General features: G+C 35.1%; 1 protein-coding gene across 1 annotated transcript; it reads left to right on the top strand.

Moving 5' to 3' along the window:
- The first annotated feature begins 12,666 nt into the window (after positions 1-12,666).
- Positions 12,667-15,139, top strand: LOC133832563 (phosphomevalonate kinase, peroxisomal-like). The gene is made up of 7 exons (XM_062262887.1): positions 12,667-12,837; positions 13,061-13,170; positions 13,435-13,544; positions 13,658-13,710; positions 13,938-14,300; positions 14,491-14,595; positions 14,891-15,139. The coding sequence occupies exons 1-7, from the start codon at positions 12,667-12,669 to the stop codon at positions 15,122-15,124; spliced, it is 1,146 nt and encodes a 381-aa protein (XP_062118871.1). The 3' UTR covers positions 15,125-15,139.
- The last annotated feature ends 1,810 nt before the right edge of the window (positions 15,140-16,949 follow it).

The raw sequence follows: 16,949 nt of genomic DNA, 5'->3' as shown, positions 1-16,949 counted from the left end.
CTAAGTGCAGGGATTTATGGTTTATATGAAATAGTTGTTATATATTATATTTTCTTGCTTTGGGATTTTTCTGAGTGCAGGGATTTATTTGTTTATAGGAAATAGTTTGCCATTGGTTATCAGGCATGACCATAAGTTTATCAGGACGCTTTTGCGTTCTTGAAATTTATTGCGTAGGGTCCGGATGGATCCGGAACCCTAATATTTGTGAGCTATTGTTATCTATGGACAGTAACTTGTTAGTGACTAGTTGTCTTCTCTGGATGCTTTTGTTTTTCAAGTTGAACTTACTAAGCATTTTCGCTTACCTAGTTGTTTCTTGTTGTAGGTAAGAACAAGAGCAAGGCAAAGCAGTGAGCGCTGGAGTCTACCTTGCGAATGTACATGTGGACCAACCTTTTTGGGAAGTTGTTTTGTTTTGGAAATGTTGTGTTATTTTCATAAATTAGGCTCATTTTACTATTCATAAAATATGTTTGTATTAAATGTTAAGTATGGCCATACTACTTTTTATAAAGTTTTTTTTATACCGGTTTTTTTAGACATTTTGTTAAATGAAAACATTTCTATTTCCGCATTATTGAGTCTTGAAAATTCGGGATGTTACAGGTCCTACTGACATGACAGAAATGTAAGCACTTATTATTTATTGTTTAGCTAGTTAGTTAATGTTTTAATTTGATATAATTATTAATTCAATAAATAAATCCTAAACATAATGAGATTCGACCTAGACTATATATAAATTTATTTCTAAGTTGTCTCATAAGTGTTAAAAAGCCCGAGAACACTTAGAAAGAAAAAAAGACTAAGTTTTCTCTAATTCTCTCACAAAAGTTCTTCTCGAAAATCTCTCAATCTCATATGTTGAGTACATCTAGAAATAGAAAAATTGTCAAAATCATTCTACGTGCCCACACATGTCCTAGTGTCTTGACGATTGACTTAGAAGATTGTGATATGGATCTCAAAGTCATATTGCGTAGAATGGATTTTTGTAATTGAATACTAAAAGATACCAATGATTCTTGATAGGCTTCAAGAGGTATATCATCTATCTTGGTATTGATAAAAATATATTTTTAAAAAATATCTTCCTCAACAATTTGATTTCATATTTCAATACCAACAAAAATAACTCTTAATTAAGTGCTTACGTGGTTTAATCCTATGTGTTTAGCCCAATGACAGTGCCTACAATATAAATATGGGTTTTTAGAGTTGAAATCCCTAATCACACTTTTCAACTCTCTCTCTAACCTCTCACTTCTCATTCCATCTTTGTAGAAGCTTCAAGCAAGTTTGTGAAGGCTTGGAATACAAATTTTGGATAGCGATACTTTTCGTGTATAATCATTGGTTCTACATTTTGTGGTTTTAGGACATAGGCGCATTTTTTTTTGTTTTTTTTTTTTTGAGTTTCCCATATCATTTTGTTATTTTTTAAGACAGTTCTATTATATTTTATGTATTGATTCCATGGATCTAGGTGGTATAATTTAACTCTCCATTTTATGTCAATTTATAGTTATACATTAATCCTAGATTTTCAAGATTTGTCTTCATACTATGGATGTGATTCTTGATTAAGTATTTGGAGTTTGTATTGATAATTATCTTTATTCATTGATAATTTAAAGTTTGTGAGCCTTAAATTCCCAATAATAAGTGTTGGCATGGCTTTTGAATTTTGAATTTTCATCTTCTTAAATGATCTGGTATATAGTTCTTTTGAGACAAATGAATACATGCTCTTGTTTCTTGAATTTTAATCCCTAAAATGTAAATGAAGTTTGCCCATATTTTTTTGGTGAAAAAGAATGGTCGATATGATCAATAAAGTTTTTCATGTCGGTCACTATTATAACAAAGGTTGTAGTAGTCTCATTAATTCTTAAAAACCATTAGTCTACCTAAGAAGAGCTGAATTTAGATCATGAAAATAAGTCTTTAATTTATCAAACCAAGTTTGTCTTTGTCCATATAAGGATTTAAGCAATATGCATACGAGTTGATGGCCATTATTCTCTCGTTTAAACCCAGCTAGTTATTTCATATATATATATTTATACATTATATATGTATATATATAGTCTTGGATTATATCCTGTTCACGGAACGACTCAGTAAAAAAAAAAGTCAAAGTGGGCCCCAAATAATAACACTATTTGGTTGACATTGTAACACTATTTCTGTAAAAAAGTAAGGCTGATTAGTGTAGTTTGTCCTATCACACAATAGTTACACTATTCAAGCCACTGGGTATAAACGGTTTTATAATTTTTTTATGTGAATAGTTACATAGTGTAGCTGGTTTTCTAGTAATTTTACATCTTTAAATCTTAGTCTTTTGGTAATTTACAGCTACATTACATAATTGTTGTTGATTTACATTGACTCTAGATTTGGTTCATTGTTCATACTCTTTTGCATATTGTTTAGGGGATTTTGGACATATATTGTTTAAGACAGACTCATGGGCTCGTCCGAATCCATGGGCATGGCCTAATCCAAAAGGGCCCAGTACGGTTAAATAAACTATAAAAATGACACTTTTTTTATTAGGTCCAATTTATGTTTAGACCACCTGAGATATATGTTTGTAATCAAAATATTTTATAAAATATAGAAAATTTGTTTTATTTTAACAACAAACAAAGTATTGATCATTTAATATATTAGTGTACGTAATAAAGAATATTATAGTCAAAATTTAGTAAAACAACGAAGACCATTAAAATCAAATCTAATTAACACATTTTTTTTTCTAATTAACGACAACGATAAAAATAATATTAGTTTATGCAATAAAAAAATATTGCTTAATTTACAACAATAATAAACAAGTTTGGTGAATTGCAGTAACAATGAAATTATTTTTTTTTTATTGTTATTCCTAATTAATTACCTAATTCATATTAATATTATGCGTTAAACATGGTTGGAATGATTTTATGCATATTTGGTGACAACTAGATATACTTTAAGAATTCAATTAAAAAAACTAATAAAGTTACTTACTATTAAAATTCCCTAATTATAGATAGTAGGCACAACACGATATGTATTAAGTAATTGTAATTATTTTAAAAAAAATTAATCCTTCATTTTAATTTTAAAGATGATTTTTTTTTTTACTAATTTATTTGTTGACATACAAATAATGAAATTTGAATAATACTGATACACATAGTATACAATGAAGAGAAAGAGAAGTAGATGATTACAGTCAATTTGTTTCCCAAATTCTTTCAATTACAGTGAAGCGTCACTAAAAAGGAACGTATACTTAGCATTGGCTTTGATTAACATTAATCTACCTTTTTAAAACTTTACAAATATGATTGAACTATGTCGTAATCATTAATTTTTTACCATTGAAACAAATCAACTATTTAGCTGCTCTTAGCCACTTACATTAATACAATTGTTATACTAATTCAGCAGCCTAAGCCATTACAAAACACTTTGATTGTTAAGTAGGGCAAGAAGCCTACCAAAACAGACACTTAGTCACTTTCCATTATCATTCTGTCAGATATTTCGATGGTCATCTAGATTCATCAAACTTAACCTTATTACCATGTCTTTGTCTCCATTTTTTTTAAAAAATTACTTTGCATTGTTGGGGGAATCTTCATTGGATAATCCTTATGTTTGGGACCCCTGGGTCAAGGACAGTAAAGCGCATTGTGTGCTGGTCGAAGGCTTAGGCCTAAATCAGCAACATACTATTACATTGGCCGACTCTATGGTCATTGGAAAACCAAAGGTGTTGAGCTAGCTCTATGGTTAGTTACTTAGAGATAAGGGCGAGGGCCCCAAGTGACTCTATGGTCAAATAGCTAGGGCATAGGCCCCGGGGTTGGCTCTATGGTAAACTTTTCAGAGCAGCGGCCCTAAATTGGTCCAATGACCATTTGTTTGTAACTGAATGATTGTGCGTGTAGGTTATTATTGCTGGACATGCTAGATAAGTATCTAGATATCTTTATTTTCTGTTTATGGGCATGTAGAGTTTTCTTGCTGAGCCTTGGCTCACGGTTGCTTTGTGGTGCAGGTAAGGGGAAGGGAAAGCTTGACCAGCCATGAGTTGGAGATCTTTGGTGGCGGCGTGTACATATGCGACTGCTTGACCACCACGGCCGAGGATATCTCAGAGGAACTAGGGTTGTGGCCCTGTATTTGCTGCTTAGGTCGGCTAGATGTAATTTTTGATATACATGCTCTTCTTTAAGAATTTGGTTGTAATATTTTGGGATCTCACGAATGTATGAAACTTTTAAAATAAAAGTCAATGGTTTCTTTTGATTAAATTTTTTAACCATAACCCTTGTCACTAACCATAGTTGCACGTTTTAAGCCAAATGACTTGATTAGCAAGTCTGACACAATTTAAAGTACACAGTGTAACGGTCCTGGATTAGGAGGACGTTACAACTATGTTGTAATAGTGTCGAAACCAAACTGGGCCAACGGAGTGTGGCTTTTACATTATGAAGTTTGCTAGAGACTTGATTTCACAGCCTATACCAAAGACCTACTTGAAAAATGAGGTATTGTTTTACCTTTTCATTTTAATTTAAAAACTTTTGTTTTTATTTTTAAGAACTTCATGGCTCACTCTGACTATTATGTAGATTTTTAAGACGTCTTTTTTAAATTACAATTATGTTTTTCACATTATTTCAGCTTTGTGTTTTCAGGTGTTTACACTAAGATGGGGAAAACATAAATAACTAAAAAAATTTAAGAAATTATAATTAGATTTTTATTGAAAAAGTACCTTATGAGGTGTTTGTTGATGAAGAAATTTAGCAGAAAATTTGTTGATGTGGTAGACAACACTAGAAAGCACATCAAAGCAATATCTTTTAGAAATATTTTCCTGAGAAATTAGGGTAAGGCTAGCTTCTATTATAGGCCTATATTTCCTTTCTACAATTCCAGTTTTGTTTTGAGGTTTGAGAATAAGAAATTATATGGATTTTTCAAACTATCTTTCATAAGGTGGTTAGTCTACTAAACTCACCTTCCCAATCTGTTTGCAATATTTTTTTTTCTATTTATAAAATTGTAATTTGTTATACCCAAAATTAAATCTCTCACATGGAAAGAGGTTGAATGGACCTCTCATATATCAATTAGGTCATTAGGAGTAGATCGTGAGGAGTTGGTTCATGCGATAGGTCCAAAGGAGTAGGTCTTGAGGAGCACATCCTGGGGAGTTTGTCCTGGAGGCGTCAGTGGTTGTTGTCCGATGATATTTCGAGAAACAGTTATATTTGTTTGCAATTTGAATTCAAATATGGAGTGTAACTTGTATTAAAATAGATATTTACTTCAAAATATATCTTGTAGCGTTATTTTAAATTAGAAAAAACTTGTAACTCCTTCCTGATTTCGTGGAGAAGATATTTGAGAGAGCTACTACTATAAATAGGAAACTCGTTGTTGTACTGAGGAGGCCTTTCATTACATTATATAAAGAATCTCAGAAAAATTGAGTAGAGAATTATAGTGAAATAATCATCTATAATTTTAACACTTGGTTCTCTACAGTCATTAATACTAACTCGGGGGACTAGGAGGATTTTAACCACTGAACCACGTAAAAATCTATGTGTTTTTCTTTAATTTTTTGTATTAAATTTCTTAATCACTCTTTATTTTTTGTTGAGGAAAATCTACATCAACATAATTTAACTTGAGATTTAAAAGGGATAAAACACTCATGCGCTTAAATTTTAGTTTTAAGTAAGTACAACAAGGTATATAAATATTTTTTTAAAAAGATGTTTATTTGTAGAAAAAATCTTCAACCTAACATAACTTTTGCACTTAAATATCCAAACTCAAAATTTTGGAATATAAAACCCCAAACTTACTAAAATTTAGCATTTGTTAGTCCATGTACTTAATTTGTGAAATGTTAAAGTTAAATCGGCATATGCCTTGCACATGATGCTAAAGGCAAGGGTAATTGGAGTAAACAAAATAAGTTCATTCACATTTGTTGGCCCATATACCCATGTAAACACCTCCAAACCTAAATATGATAGAACAAAACAAGTGATTGGCTTATGAAAATGCAGTTTTGTTGGAGGAAGTCAGAAGACATCAAGCTAAAAGGTAAGTCAGACAACATTCCCATCTTACTGCGTCCCAACAAACCAAAAATAGAGGGCACCCTAGAGGTAGCATCAAAGTGAACATGGCAGCTCGATGAGCTACACAGGCTGTAGAGACAACTCGAGTGACACATGTTGCAGAAATAGCTCAAGCTCTATTGAATATCAACATGTCAACTCAAGTTGTTCGAGCCTAGAATAATAGTAGAACTCCTATAGCTCTTGAACCTTCAAGGGAAAAAGTGGAAAGACTTGCTGGCCGGTATGACAACATGAAAAGTCCTCATAATAATGATCCATCTATCAGAGATATTGGAGAGGAATTGTGACCACAAAGGTCAAATTCCCGAAGAAATCGAATCAATTCTAGTTAAGAAAATATAAGAAATTACCCTGCATAATATCCCTCAAAGTACATACCACAAGATCATGGAGTTGGCCACTATCGTGAGGGCTCTCGAGGTGGTTCTTAGAGACAAGTTAGGAGACCTAAAGGAGAAGCGTGATCAGTTAGAAGACCTGAGGCAGTATCTCGACCAAATTCGAGTTACATCTCGCAAACACAAAATGCATAAATGCACATTAGTGTCAATAATTCTCCTCCCCTACAGTAGAAAAAGGGAGTCAGTTTTGTGGAAGGAAGCTACCGATTTGAGAGCAGGTTGGAGAGTATCTATGATGAACCAGCTTCTTGTGGGAGGAATAATGTAATGACCCCAAATTCACTATTTAGGCTTAAGGGCCGTGAGTAGTGTGCCTGGAGGGCATAATGGGATTCTGTGTGTGTCTTTAATGAGTTTTATGCATGATTACGATTTAATGCATGTTACATGACTATTTGATTATTTAAGATGCATGACTATGTGAATTAGTATGCATGTAGACCTGATTATCTTAGAATGAGCATAATTGTAAGTTGGCCATTTTAGGGCATAACTGTGATAATGGTATTATGTGATTTGTGCCATGTGAGTGTGGTGTTTTTATCAGGATGCACGCATCGAGACGGTCCTAATGAGCCAATTAGTCTAAAAGTCACACCGGGATTTTGTACCCGGCTCGGGAGGAGCCTAGGGGTACTTTGGGAATCTTATAGATTGAGTTGCGAATGGGTGGTTCTAGTTACTGGCAATTGAGTAACCTGGGTAACCATTTGTAACTGCTGTGAGTAACAAGTTTTAGATAGAAAATGGTAGAAATGAAAGGACTTAAGTACCCTTGAAGGTTTAGTTAGGAAGGGTTATTAGGAAGGGGGTAAATTGGTCATTTGGCAAGGCAATTAGACAATTTTCAGCTGGGTTTATGGGGTATACGGGTTGGGCATTGGGTCATTTGGTGTTTTGATAAAATTGGAAGAGAAGAAGAAAGAAAGGCTAGGGCAAGAAGAAGAAAGAAGAAGAGGTGTAGAAGGGCTGAAGTGGGAGCTTAGGAGGAGAACAAGGGAACTTTTATGGTGGATTCTCCACTTGAGGTAAGGATCTTATGCATATTTAAGTTTGATTTCTGTTTTGACTTGTGAATCTAAAGCTTGAGTTAGTTTTTTTTGAGTTTTGGTTTGAGTTGCTGAAATTAGAGATCAAAGGTGTGGATTTTGGGTGTGTTGATGTTTTGATCTTGATTCTAGTGTCTATAGGTTGTTAGATGGTTCATATGAAGTTTGGAATTGAGTTTTGGGGTTGAGATATGTGTTTGGGCTGGTTTGGAGGTGTTTTGGATGAAGGAGTTGAAGGAGAGAAACCCAGAAATTTTGGGTTCGTAAGGGCGCGCCACGGCCCTGTTCTTGGGCGCCGCGGCGCAAGGCTGGTTCCAGGCGAGGTGGCTCTCTGACTTGCTTAGCGCCGCGGCCCTCTAGGGCTAAGCCGCGGCGCTAGGCCATTTTCAGGGCTTGAAATTTTACAAATTTGAGCTTTTGCTCCGGGGGTTCGGGGGATGTTTCCAATGTTTTGTTTTAGGATTTTGGGGGTCCCGAGTGTATGGAATTGGTCCCGGGAAGTGGTTTTGAATCGATTAGTATTAAAGGATGTTTTACTCATGTTGTGACTAGGTCTTTGGAAAATCTCGGGTTAGAGGAACGTGATCGCAGCTTTAGTGCATCAGGAAGCTCGGAATACAGGTAAGAAAATCGTAACACCCGAGAATAGGGCATGGGCCCACTGTCTGATTGCAGGGCATGGCCCTAGATTGTATTATGTGCAAATGTGTAATCTTAGATGAACTGTTATATGTTTGAATGGTTATTTCATAATGTATTATATGTGCGATTATAATGGAATGAACGGCCAAGGCCGAGAGCGGCGAAGGCTGGGTACGGCCTTGGGGCCGGAAGTAATGCTCAGCACATGGGATGCTATAGCCAGGGTGGGACCCAAGGGATACATGAGTTATCCTACGGTGAGGACCGAGACCCCAAGCTTTGGTAAGGCCTCGGGGGCGGTGTGGCCATGCTTGTTTAGTCTGATAGTTTTCCTATTTATCAGTGGATTATGTCAGCTATAATAATTGCATATGTTATGTACTATTTGGGTTTTCTTGCTGGGCCTCGGCTCACGGGTGCTCCGTGTTGCAGGTAAAAGCAAAGAGTCAGTCAACCGGCCATGAGTATGGAGAGCGTGGGGGCGGCGCGTACATGTTCGGCCTGCCCGACTGCTTTGGTTGGGGGCATTTTTGTATATGGCTGTATTTACCATTCTTTTGATAGTTGATCAAGTGTAAATCTATTTTTGAGTTGTAAATATTTTGTAAACCTTATTTTGGGATCCCAGATGTTTTATACTTAACGTTTTCAATGAAGCTAAACATTTTAAAAGAGTACAGCCTTAAACATTGATTTATTCACACTTTTGGTTTTAGAAACCACTTAGAGTCAGTCAATAGCATGATTTCTGTCTTAAACTCACTAGGTAGCGGCCCTAAGGTAGTAGGGCATTACAAATAACCCAGCTCTGGTGGGTCAAAATGAGTATTGCATGCCTCAGCAACAACAAAACCTAGTAGATCACCTCAAGAGGAAATATGAGCAGCCCGAGCACAAGTATGCAACTCCTCAGATGGAATAATCATTAAGCTATCAAATAGACCCATGGGATCAATTTAAAGCCAAGAGAGAAGAGGCTCAAGAAAAAGCTTCAAACCAGCCATTACCTATGCAAGATACTCGACACGATGAGCAACTCCATGATAACAGAGGAATAGCTTAGAGGGAACCCATTTACAATGCACCTATACTTCCAGTTAACCAGCACCCGCAAGCACCTATTGTACAACCTCCCTATGCAAAAAAAAAGTTAGCATTTGTGGAGTAGAAGATGAGACTAATGGTAGCAGGCCAAAGAACTGCTATTAACTATGAATCTGATGAGGTGCTTGACTCTTTTGCTTCTTGGGATTTAGAATGCTGATGCAATATCTTCCTTTTTGTTTTAAGGATATTTTGGTAATTTGGTCTAAGAGGGTGAATTGATAATTTTATACCCTTGAAGGGTATTTTGGTAATTGTGAAAAGGTTGTGTTGTGTGTGTTTGCATGGTTATATGCTGATGTGGCACAATATGTCGAGAATAATATTGTGATAAAATACAAAGGGTGCTCAGATTTAAGTTTGGAAAGTGATGAATCATGGTTCATTCAATTATAAAGGCATTATAGTAAAATTAATTGTGAAGATAGGATCCAAAGTGGAATTTGATAATTGTGGAGGATTGAATTTAAAAGAGGTATATTAATTATAGAGAATTGAGGTGGAATTACTATTAAGGGCTTGAGGATTGGTTTACGTAAGTGATTTTTAATGGTAGTGTAGTAAATTGTCAACTACGGTTTCACTATAAATATGAGACTATTATAAAGGGCTTAGGGTTAGCCTCATAGCTGATTTTAACTCTCATACCATGATACACAAGAGAGAACAAGCTTATATCAAACCCTAAAAGAAAAGGAAGAAAAAAAGAAAAAAAAACGACTTTAATGATCTTGGACAAGGATGAGAGAAGGCTTTCGCTGATCTTCTTGGGGACTTTATAGGCGACTAGGAGAAGAAGAATTTATGGCCTATGGTTATATACAAAAGGTACAGTTTGAACCATTGTGCTTGATGTGTCGATGTTTATCTTCTACATGTTCATTAGGATTGATGGAATTTAATTAAAATTTGACCTTTGTTATTGGGTTTCAAATTAATGGTTCATTGATATTGGGATGTTAGAAACATTCCTAGGTTCTATATTGGGGGTTTGGATAGATCTAAAAATATTCACCATGGGAGACACCAAGGAAGCTTGAGGAAGAAGTTTTGTGATGTTATTCTTGCATGAGGTTTATGTTTGATCTTTGTTCTAGGGATGTTTGTAGATTTTTAATATCCTATTTATTTATGAGGTTTGTATGATGTTATAGAGTAATTCAAGATGAGAAAAATCCAAAAAGAATCATCAAAATCATATTAAAATTGGGAAAATTATGGAAAAAAAAACTAGTCGCTACAGTTGCAGCGATAGCTGCAATATGTCGCCACATTTTAGATGAATTTTATGCATTTAAATGTTGTTTTGAGCGGGGTTTCAAGTGGGGTTCTATTGGGGATTTCCTTCCTCACTTCTTGGGGCTTTTTATAACTATCATAAGGACACTTAGAGATGGATTGGGGTATAGAAAAAGTAGAGTTGTTTGTATGATATATGGATTGAGTTAGACTTATCTAAATTGCATGCTTGAATGTTGATTAATCTAGGGCTTGACAAGGCACTTGAAGGGGGATAATTGCGTCGTTGTTGGAACTTGAGGTAAGATGAGTGGTCACCTTAAAATAGGGTGTGAATATAAGTGCACGAATGTTCTGTATGTGTGATCAAATTATTATTATTGTTTTTTATTGATGTTATGATTATTATGTGCTTAAGTATGATGCATGTTTCTTTTAACTTTTATGTGTTGTAACACTAAGGGGTTGTCGCAAAGGCAGTGGTTTGTCTAAATGGTGGAATTGTTATGACTTATGTTTATCATATATGATGACATTGTTAGTGCTTGATAAGCATATTGGAATAGGTATATGTTCGAGGCCGCGCAGGTCATAGGGTAGGACACCACTCACTATCTTAAATTTTCAACCACTTATATGATGTTTATGTGATACATGCATATGAATTTAATGTGTGTCTACGACTGATTAGGATTTATGCTACAAATTTTGTGTATGATTCATGTTATAATGGATTTTATGACTCATGTTATGGTTATGGTTACGACTTAAGTTATGTTTAGCATTAGGTTATTTCATTTTATTGGGGAACTATATGGGGTTGTGACCTATATAGCTCTTCTTACCAGGTGTTAGCTCACGGGTACTCCTTGTTATAGGTACAAGCAAAAGTGTAGTTCGATAAGGCTAGGTCGGATGTGTGCATGTCGTGATTAGCTGATCTAAGGATGAAGGGTTTCTTGCTTACATTTTAGCTTTATCTAATAATTTCTTAAACGTTGGTTTAGTGTTATGTTCAGAACATGTATTTTAATTTGTTTTAAATCTGGTTATAAATGCATTAAAAGTTGTTTTTATTTTAATGTTGAGCTCTCAACCGCTACTTGTTTATAAAAGAAGTCAATTATGTTTTGCTTTAAAGGAAAATCAGTTATTATTTAGTTTTTTGAAAGGAAATCTTTTGAACGTTAGTTTATTAATTATGGATATATTTAGTAAATTACATAGCCATGAATACATGTCGTTACAGCTGACTATTAAAACTTGTGACACTACAAGAATTTTTAGTATATATTACATTAAAGAATAGCATATATTTAGAAGTGCTATTATTGGTGGGGGATTAAAAACACACGGAACATATTTTGGCGCCATATGAATAAACCTCAGGCGCCAAAATGAAATTTATTTTTTTAGTCTCATCTGCCAAATTCCCTAAATCTAAGTTACCCGAAAGATTTCTCTCAGCCTCCATCTCTCACTCTCGTCTCGTCTCTCCTCCCTCTCTGCCTCACGAAGTCTCACTCTCGTCTCGTCTCTCCGCCCTCTCCGCCTCACGAAGTCTCTCTCTCGTCTCGTCTCTCCGCCTCACGAAGTCTTCTCAAATCATCTCTGCCTCACGAAGTCAACTTTTCGGCCAGCCATCTGCCTTGGTGGTGCCGAGCGATTCTGACTCTAACGATTCGCAGAAAAAGTTGAAAATTGGTGTCGTTTTGTCGGGAGGCCAGGCACCTAGAGGGCACAATGTCATTTCTGGAATTTTTGGTCAGAATTTTTTGTTATCATAATTCGTTTTCTTGCAGTTAATAGTGTCCATCCAGTATGGTTGAGTTCATTCATTCTATTCTTCCTGGTAGATTACTTGCAGGACCGTGCTAAAGGCAGCGTATTGTACGGTTTTAGGGGAGGTCCAGCTGGAATCATGAAGGGCAAGTATGTGGAACTTACACTAGAATATATTTACCCGTACAGAAACCAGGTGAGAGTTTGGACTATGGTTTGGTTTTGTCTCCTCCATTTTCCTTTTCAATTTAGATTTCAAATCATAAAAGAAAAATAATGGCTGTCTTTCGGTGCAGGGTTGTTTCTGCTCCTGGCAAGGTTTTGATGACTGGGGGATATCTTATTTTGGAGAGACCGAATCCAGGGCTTGTTCTCAGTACAAGCGCTCGTTTCTACGCCATTGTTAAACCTTTTCTCGAAGAAATTAAGCTCGATAGTTTGGCCTGGGTGAGTCTAATATTGATTAGCTGTGGCAATGGATCCACAATCTACTTCTTAATTTTCTGCTATGAGTGATACTAAATAATCAAAGCCCTATGATGAATTTTACATCTATTGCGATTTTTGACTCACTGGTTGCCTGAGTTCTGCAAAGTTTTAGGACTAGCCTTGGTATCGGTTCGTACTGTGTATGGCTTCCCTTTGTTCAAGAGTGTTAAATTGTTTCCAGGCATGGACAGATGTTAAAGTGACATCTCCTCAGCTTAATAGAGAAAGCATGTATAAGTTGTCAATGAAAAATTTGACGCTTCAGAGTGTTTCAAGGCAAGTTTATACTGGGTAATGTTAAGTTTGTATTTTATTTGCTTAATCAGTTTTTTTTTTTTTTTTTAAATCTAGACATGGCTATATATCTCATTGCCATCTCACTGGTTATACGATCACAGAGAAAACTGGCTCTGGTTCAAAGATGTCAACTTTGAATGATCATCCCCCACTCTGCTTTGTTACTAAGTGCCGCTAATAGAATTATCATTCAACTAGCATTAAATTGTTAATTAAATCATGAAGATCTCACTCATTATATCATGATTAAAAATTCAGGGAGTCGGGGAACCCTTTTGTGGAGCAAGCAGTGCAGTACTCTGTGGCAGCTGCATATGCTACAACTGACAAGGACAGGAAGGAAGTGTTACAAAAACTACTAGTGCAAGGTAATTTTTACTTTCTCTCCCCCCCCCCCCCCCCCCAATAGCTTACCTTTTTACCAACTAGAAGATTATGAGAACACCAAGATTCTGATATTTCATCTTGATTTTTCATGAAGGTCTTGATATCACCATTTTAGGTAGCAATGACTTTTATTCATATCGGAATCAGGTAATTACCTTTTCAGTGTTCTATATATTACATGGTTTTCTTCCTGTCAGTGCTTGGTATGGTTAATGAACACGTTTTCTTGATATTGTCAAATCCATAATTTACAAAATCATTGGATATAACCTTTGAGCACATTTCAACATGCTGCTAAAATTTATTAGGGTTCTTTCTCTCTAAATTATTTTATGAATCTAATTGAAGATGTTAATGAGGCTTGTTGGTTGTAGATTGAAGCACGTGGACTCCCTTTGTTGCCTGAATCATTGGCTGCTCTTCCTCCTTTTGCATCAATTACTTTCAATTCTGGGGAATCCAGCGGAGAAAATAGCAAGCCAGAAGTTGCAAAAACTGGATTGGGTTCATCTGCTGCTATGACATCTTCGGTGGTTGCTGCTTTGCTTCATTACCTGGGAGTTGTTGATCTTGCTCACGTGAAGGGCACTGCAGATCTGGATGTGGTGCATATTATAGCTCAAACTGCTCATTGCATTGCACAGGGGAAAGTTGGCAGTGGATTTGATGTTAGCTCTGCAGTTTATGGTAGCCATCGTTATGTCCGTTTTTCACCAGAAGTAATCTCTTCTGCTCAGGTCTTTATCTTGTCTCCTCTTTCCACAAACAAACCTGTTGCTGCTCGTTAATTTCATAAGGGAATATGTCATTGTTACAAATTTTTTGTTCTAACAAACATTTATATGAAAAGATACAGAATTTAAAATGCAATTTCATCCTTTTAGAATAACAAACATCACATGTAAATTTCTAGTTCTTATATTGCAGGTTGCCATAAAAGGTGCTCCCCTGGGAGAAGTGGTTATCGAAATTTTAAAAGGAAAATGGGACCATGAGAGGACAAAGCTATCCTTGCCACCATTAATGAATCTTGTAAGCATGCGTTTTATACTATCCACTTGTTGCTATTTGAGGTGTATTTAATCTATTAATATTAATTTTCAGTTTGCCCATGATGATGTACTACTTTTTTAACTCTCTAAATCAGTCTTATTAGTTGGAACCGTTACTCATGTTTATCTAATTGATTGCTGTAAATGGATTTTGGTTGCATTTTGGATCCTGTGATTTTGGTTTATAGCATTGATGTGCACCTTTGAAAGCTTTTTGCTAAAAAGAGATGCAGCTCTTGTGAGTCTTGTCCCTTAAGTGATTGGTGCTTTTACAGTTACTTGGAGAACCAGGAACTGGAGGATCATCTACACCATCAATGGTAGGTGCTGTTAAAAAATGGCAGAAATCTAACCCCGAAAAATCACAGGAAACATGGAAAAAGTTGTCAGAGGCTAATTCTGCACTTGAAACACAGTTAAATACATTATGTAAATTAGCAGAAGAACACTGGGATGAATATAAGAAACTAATTAACAGCTGCGGCTCACTTAAACCTGAAAAGGTATGAATCGAGCTGCTCTTTTTTCTTTTCTTTTCTTGTCTTTGTTTTTTTTTTAAACAAAACTGAAAATATTGATAGAAATCAATTTTATAGCTGAAATTCCCACTGGCTGAAACTTTTCTGGGGAAATTATATTTGAGCAAAAATTTTTACATTTTCATCTTGGTTGGTTCCATTTACCTGAAAAAAGAATTAAAAAACAGACAAACTTTGTCTTCAATGGTAACCAAGTATAGCTTTTATGAAATATATAACGCTTCTTGTTTATTCACATTTGGAAACAAATATGTCCTGAGAATGCTTGGACGCAATTTTTGACAATTTAAAGGTTGTTAAAAAGTAAACATATATGAGTCAAAATGTTTTAATTCTGAAGTTCAACACCTTGAGTTTTAAAAAGAAATATTGCTTCTGGTACCTCCACCAATTTTCTTTTGTTTCACTTATTGCAGTTATTTTCTAACCTAATGAGAAACAGTTTATCTCCACAATCATGATTTTTGGTTTATAAGGCTCGAAAAGAAAACAGTTTATCTCCACAATCATTATTTTTGTAGATTTATTTACTTAGTTTTTGCTGGAAGTGGCTAGACTGTAATACGGACGATTTCCCATCATCTCTTTGTAATACAATCTGGTTTCTTATACTAAAAAATAAATCTTACTAAATACCTAACAACATACACTCAACATCATAGCAGCCAAATAACAGAAAAAAGAATAGTACCATAAATCAACAAAAACGATTGAATTTAATTTAGCGATAAATTCTAGATCAGTTCTCAACACAAACACCTAAACTTGCAAGAATTAGCTGACCAATTAGCAGTAGACATCAAAACTGCCAAAGCCCTCAAGCTTAAACTGTTGGTACATATTCTTCTCTATTTTTCATAAAAGCAATGTATGATCTCCCTCATTCTACAACTATTTCGTTGATCAATAAATGTTGTGTTTGTGTCCTAGGTAGGCATGTTCATTCCTCAAATACATATTGCTGGATACATGCATATATGGACTTTGTGTTGAAAACATATACCCACAAAGACAAATACTTTACATTTATAGCACATTCCTAAAGGTGTTTGATATAACATTTATTACTGTTTCTCTCTATCTTTCGGGATGTTGAAAACAATATCTTCTATCCATAGCAATGGAGTTTTGTTTTTCTTATTTTTCGAAGGCTCCCAAACATAGTTTTTGCCTTTCTTATAAGCTGCCATTTATAGTATCCAAGCATGATTCTATTTTTTTAAACCAAAATCATGTCTGTTCCAGACTTTCAGGGTGCAAAAAAATAATTATGTTACCAAGCAAGAAGGCCTAAAAAGTGCAGTCATTTGAAAACAGTTTAAGCTGGAATGTGTATGAAAACAAACATTCAAAAACAAAACAAAATTATACATGCATGATAGCAACCAAATAAAGAAATGATACGCTTCTATAAAATATTGAACAGTTAACAGAAAAGTTGCCAAAATATGCAAATATTGTACAGTGAAGAATCATGTTGCTTCTAGGTTCTCCAAGCAAGAGTTTTCTATGACAGCTATTGTGATGTAATACTAGTGATCTACTTGTGGGTTCAAATAAAACCATTACACTAAAGAAACTGAGAAATGCCAGGGTCCGCCAAAAGTATAAAGAAACTCTTCAAGAGGAGTATAGCAATTGGGCATTCTATACTTGTCAGATATACACTTATAGGAACCAAAAATTCTACAAAGAAGTACATAGGATATGTAAAGCTACCTCACATATATATATTCTCTTAGTCACTAAGTAGACTAAGTGCTGGCACTAAGAATATTCTCTTAGTCAACATATG

The sequence above is a fragment of the Humulus lupulus genome, chromosome 4, assembly GCF_963169125.1.
Source record: "Humulus lupulus chromosome 4, drHumLupu1.1, whole genome shotgun sequence".
Taxonomy (NCBI): Eukaryota; Viridiplantae; Streptophyta; class Magnoliopsida; order Rosales; family Cannabaceae; genus Humulus; species Humulus lupulus.
Note: the sequence above shows the minus strand (reverse complement) of the source record. Positions and strands in the feature narration are given on the sequence as shown.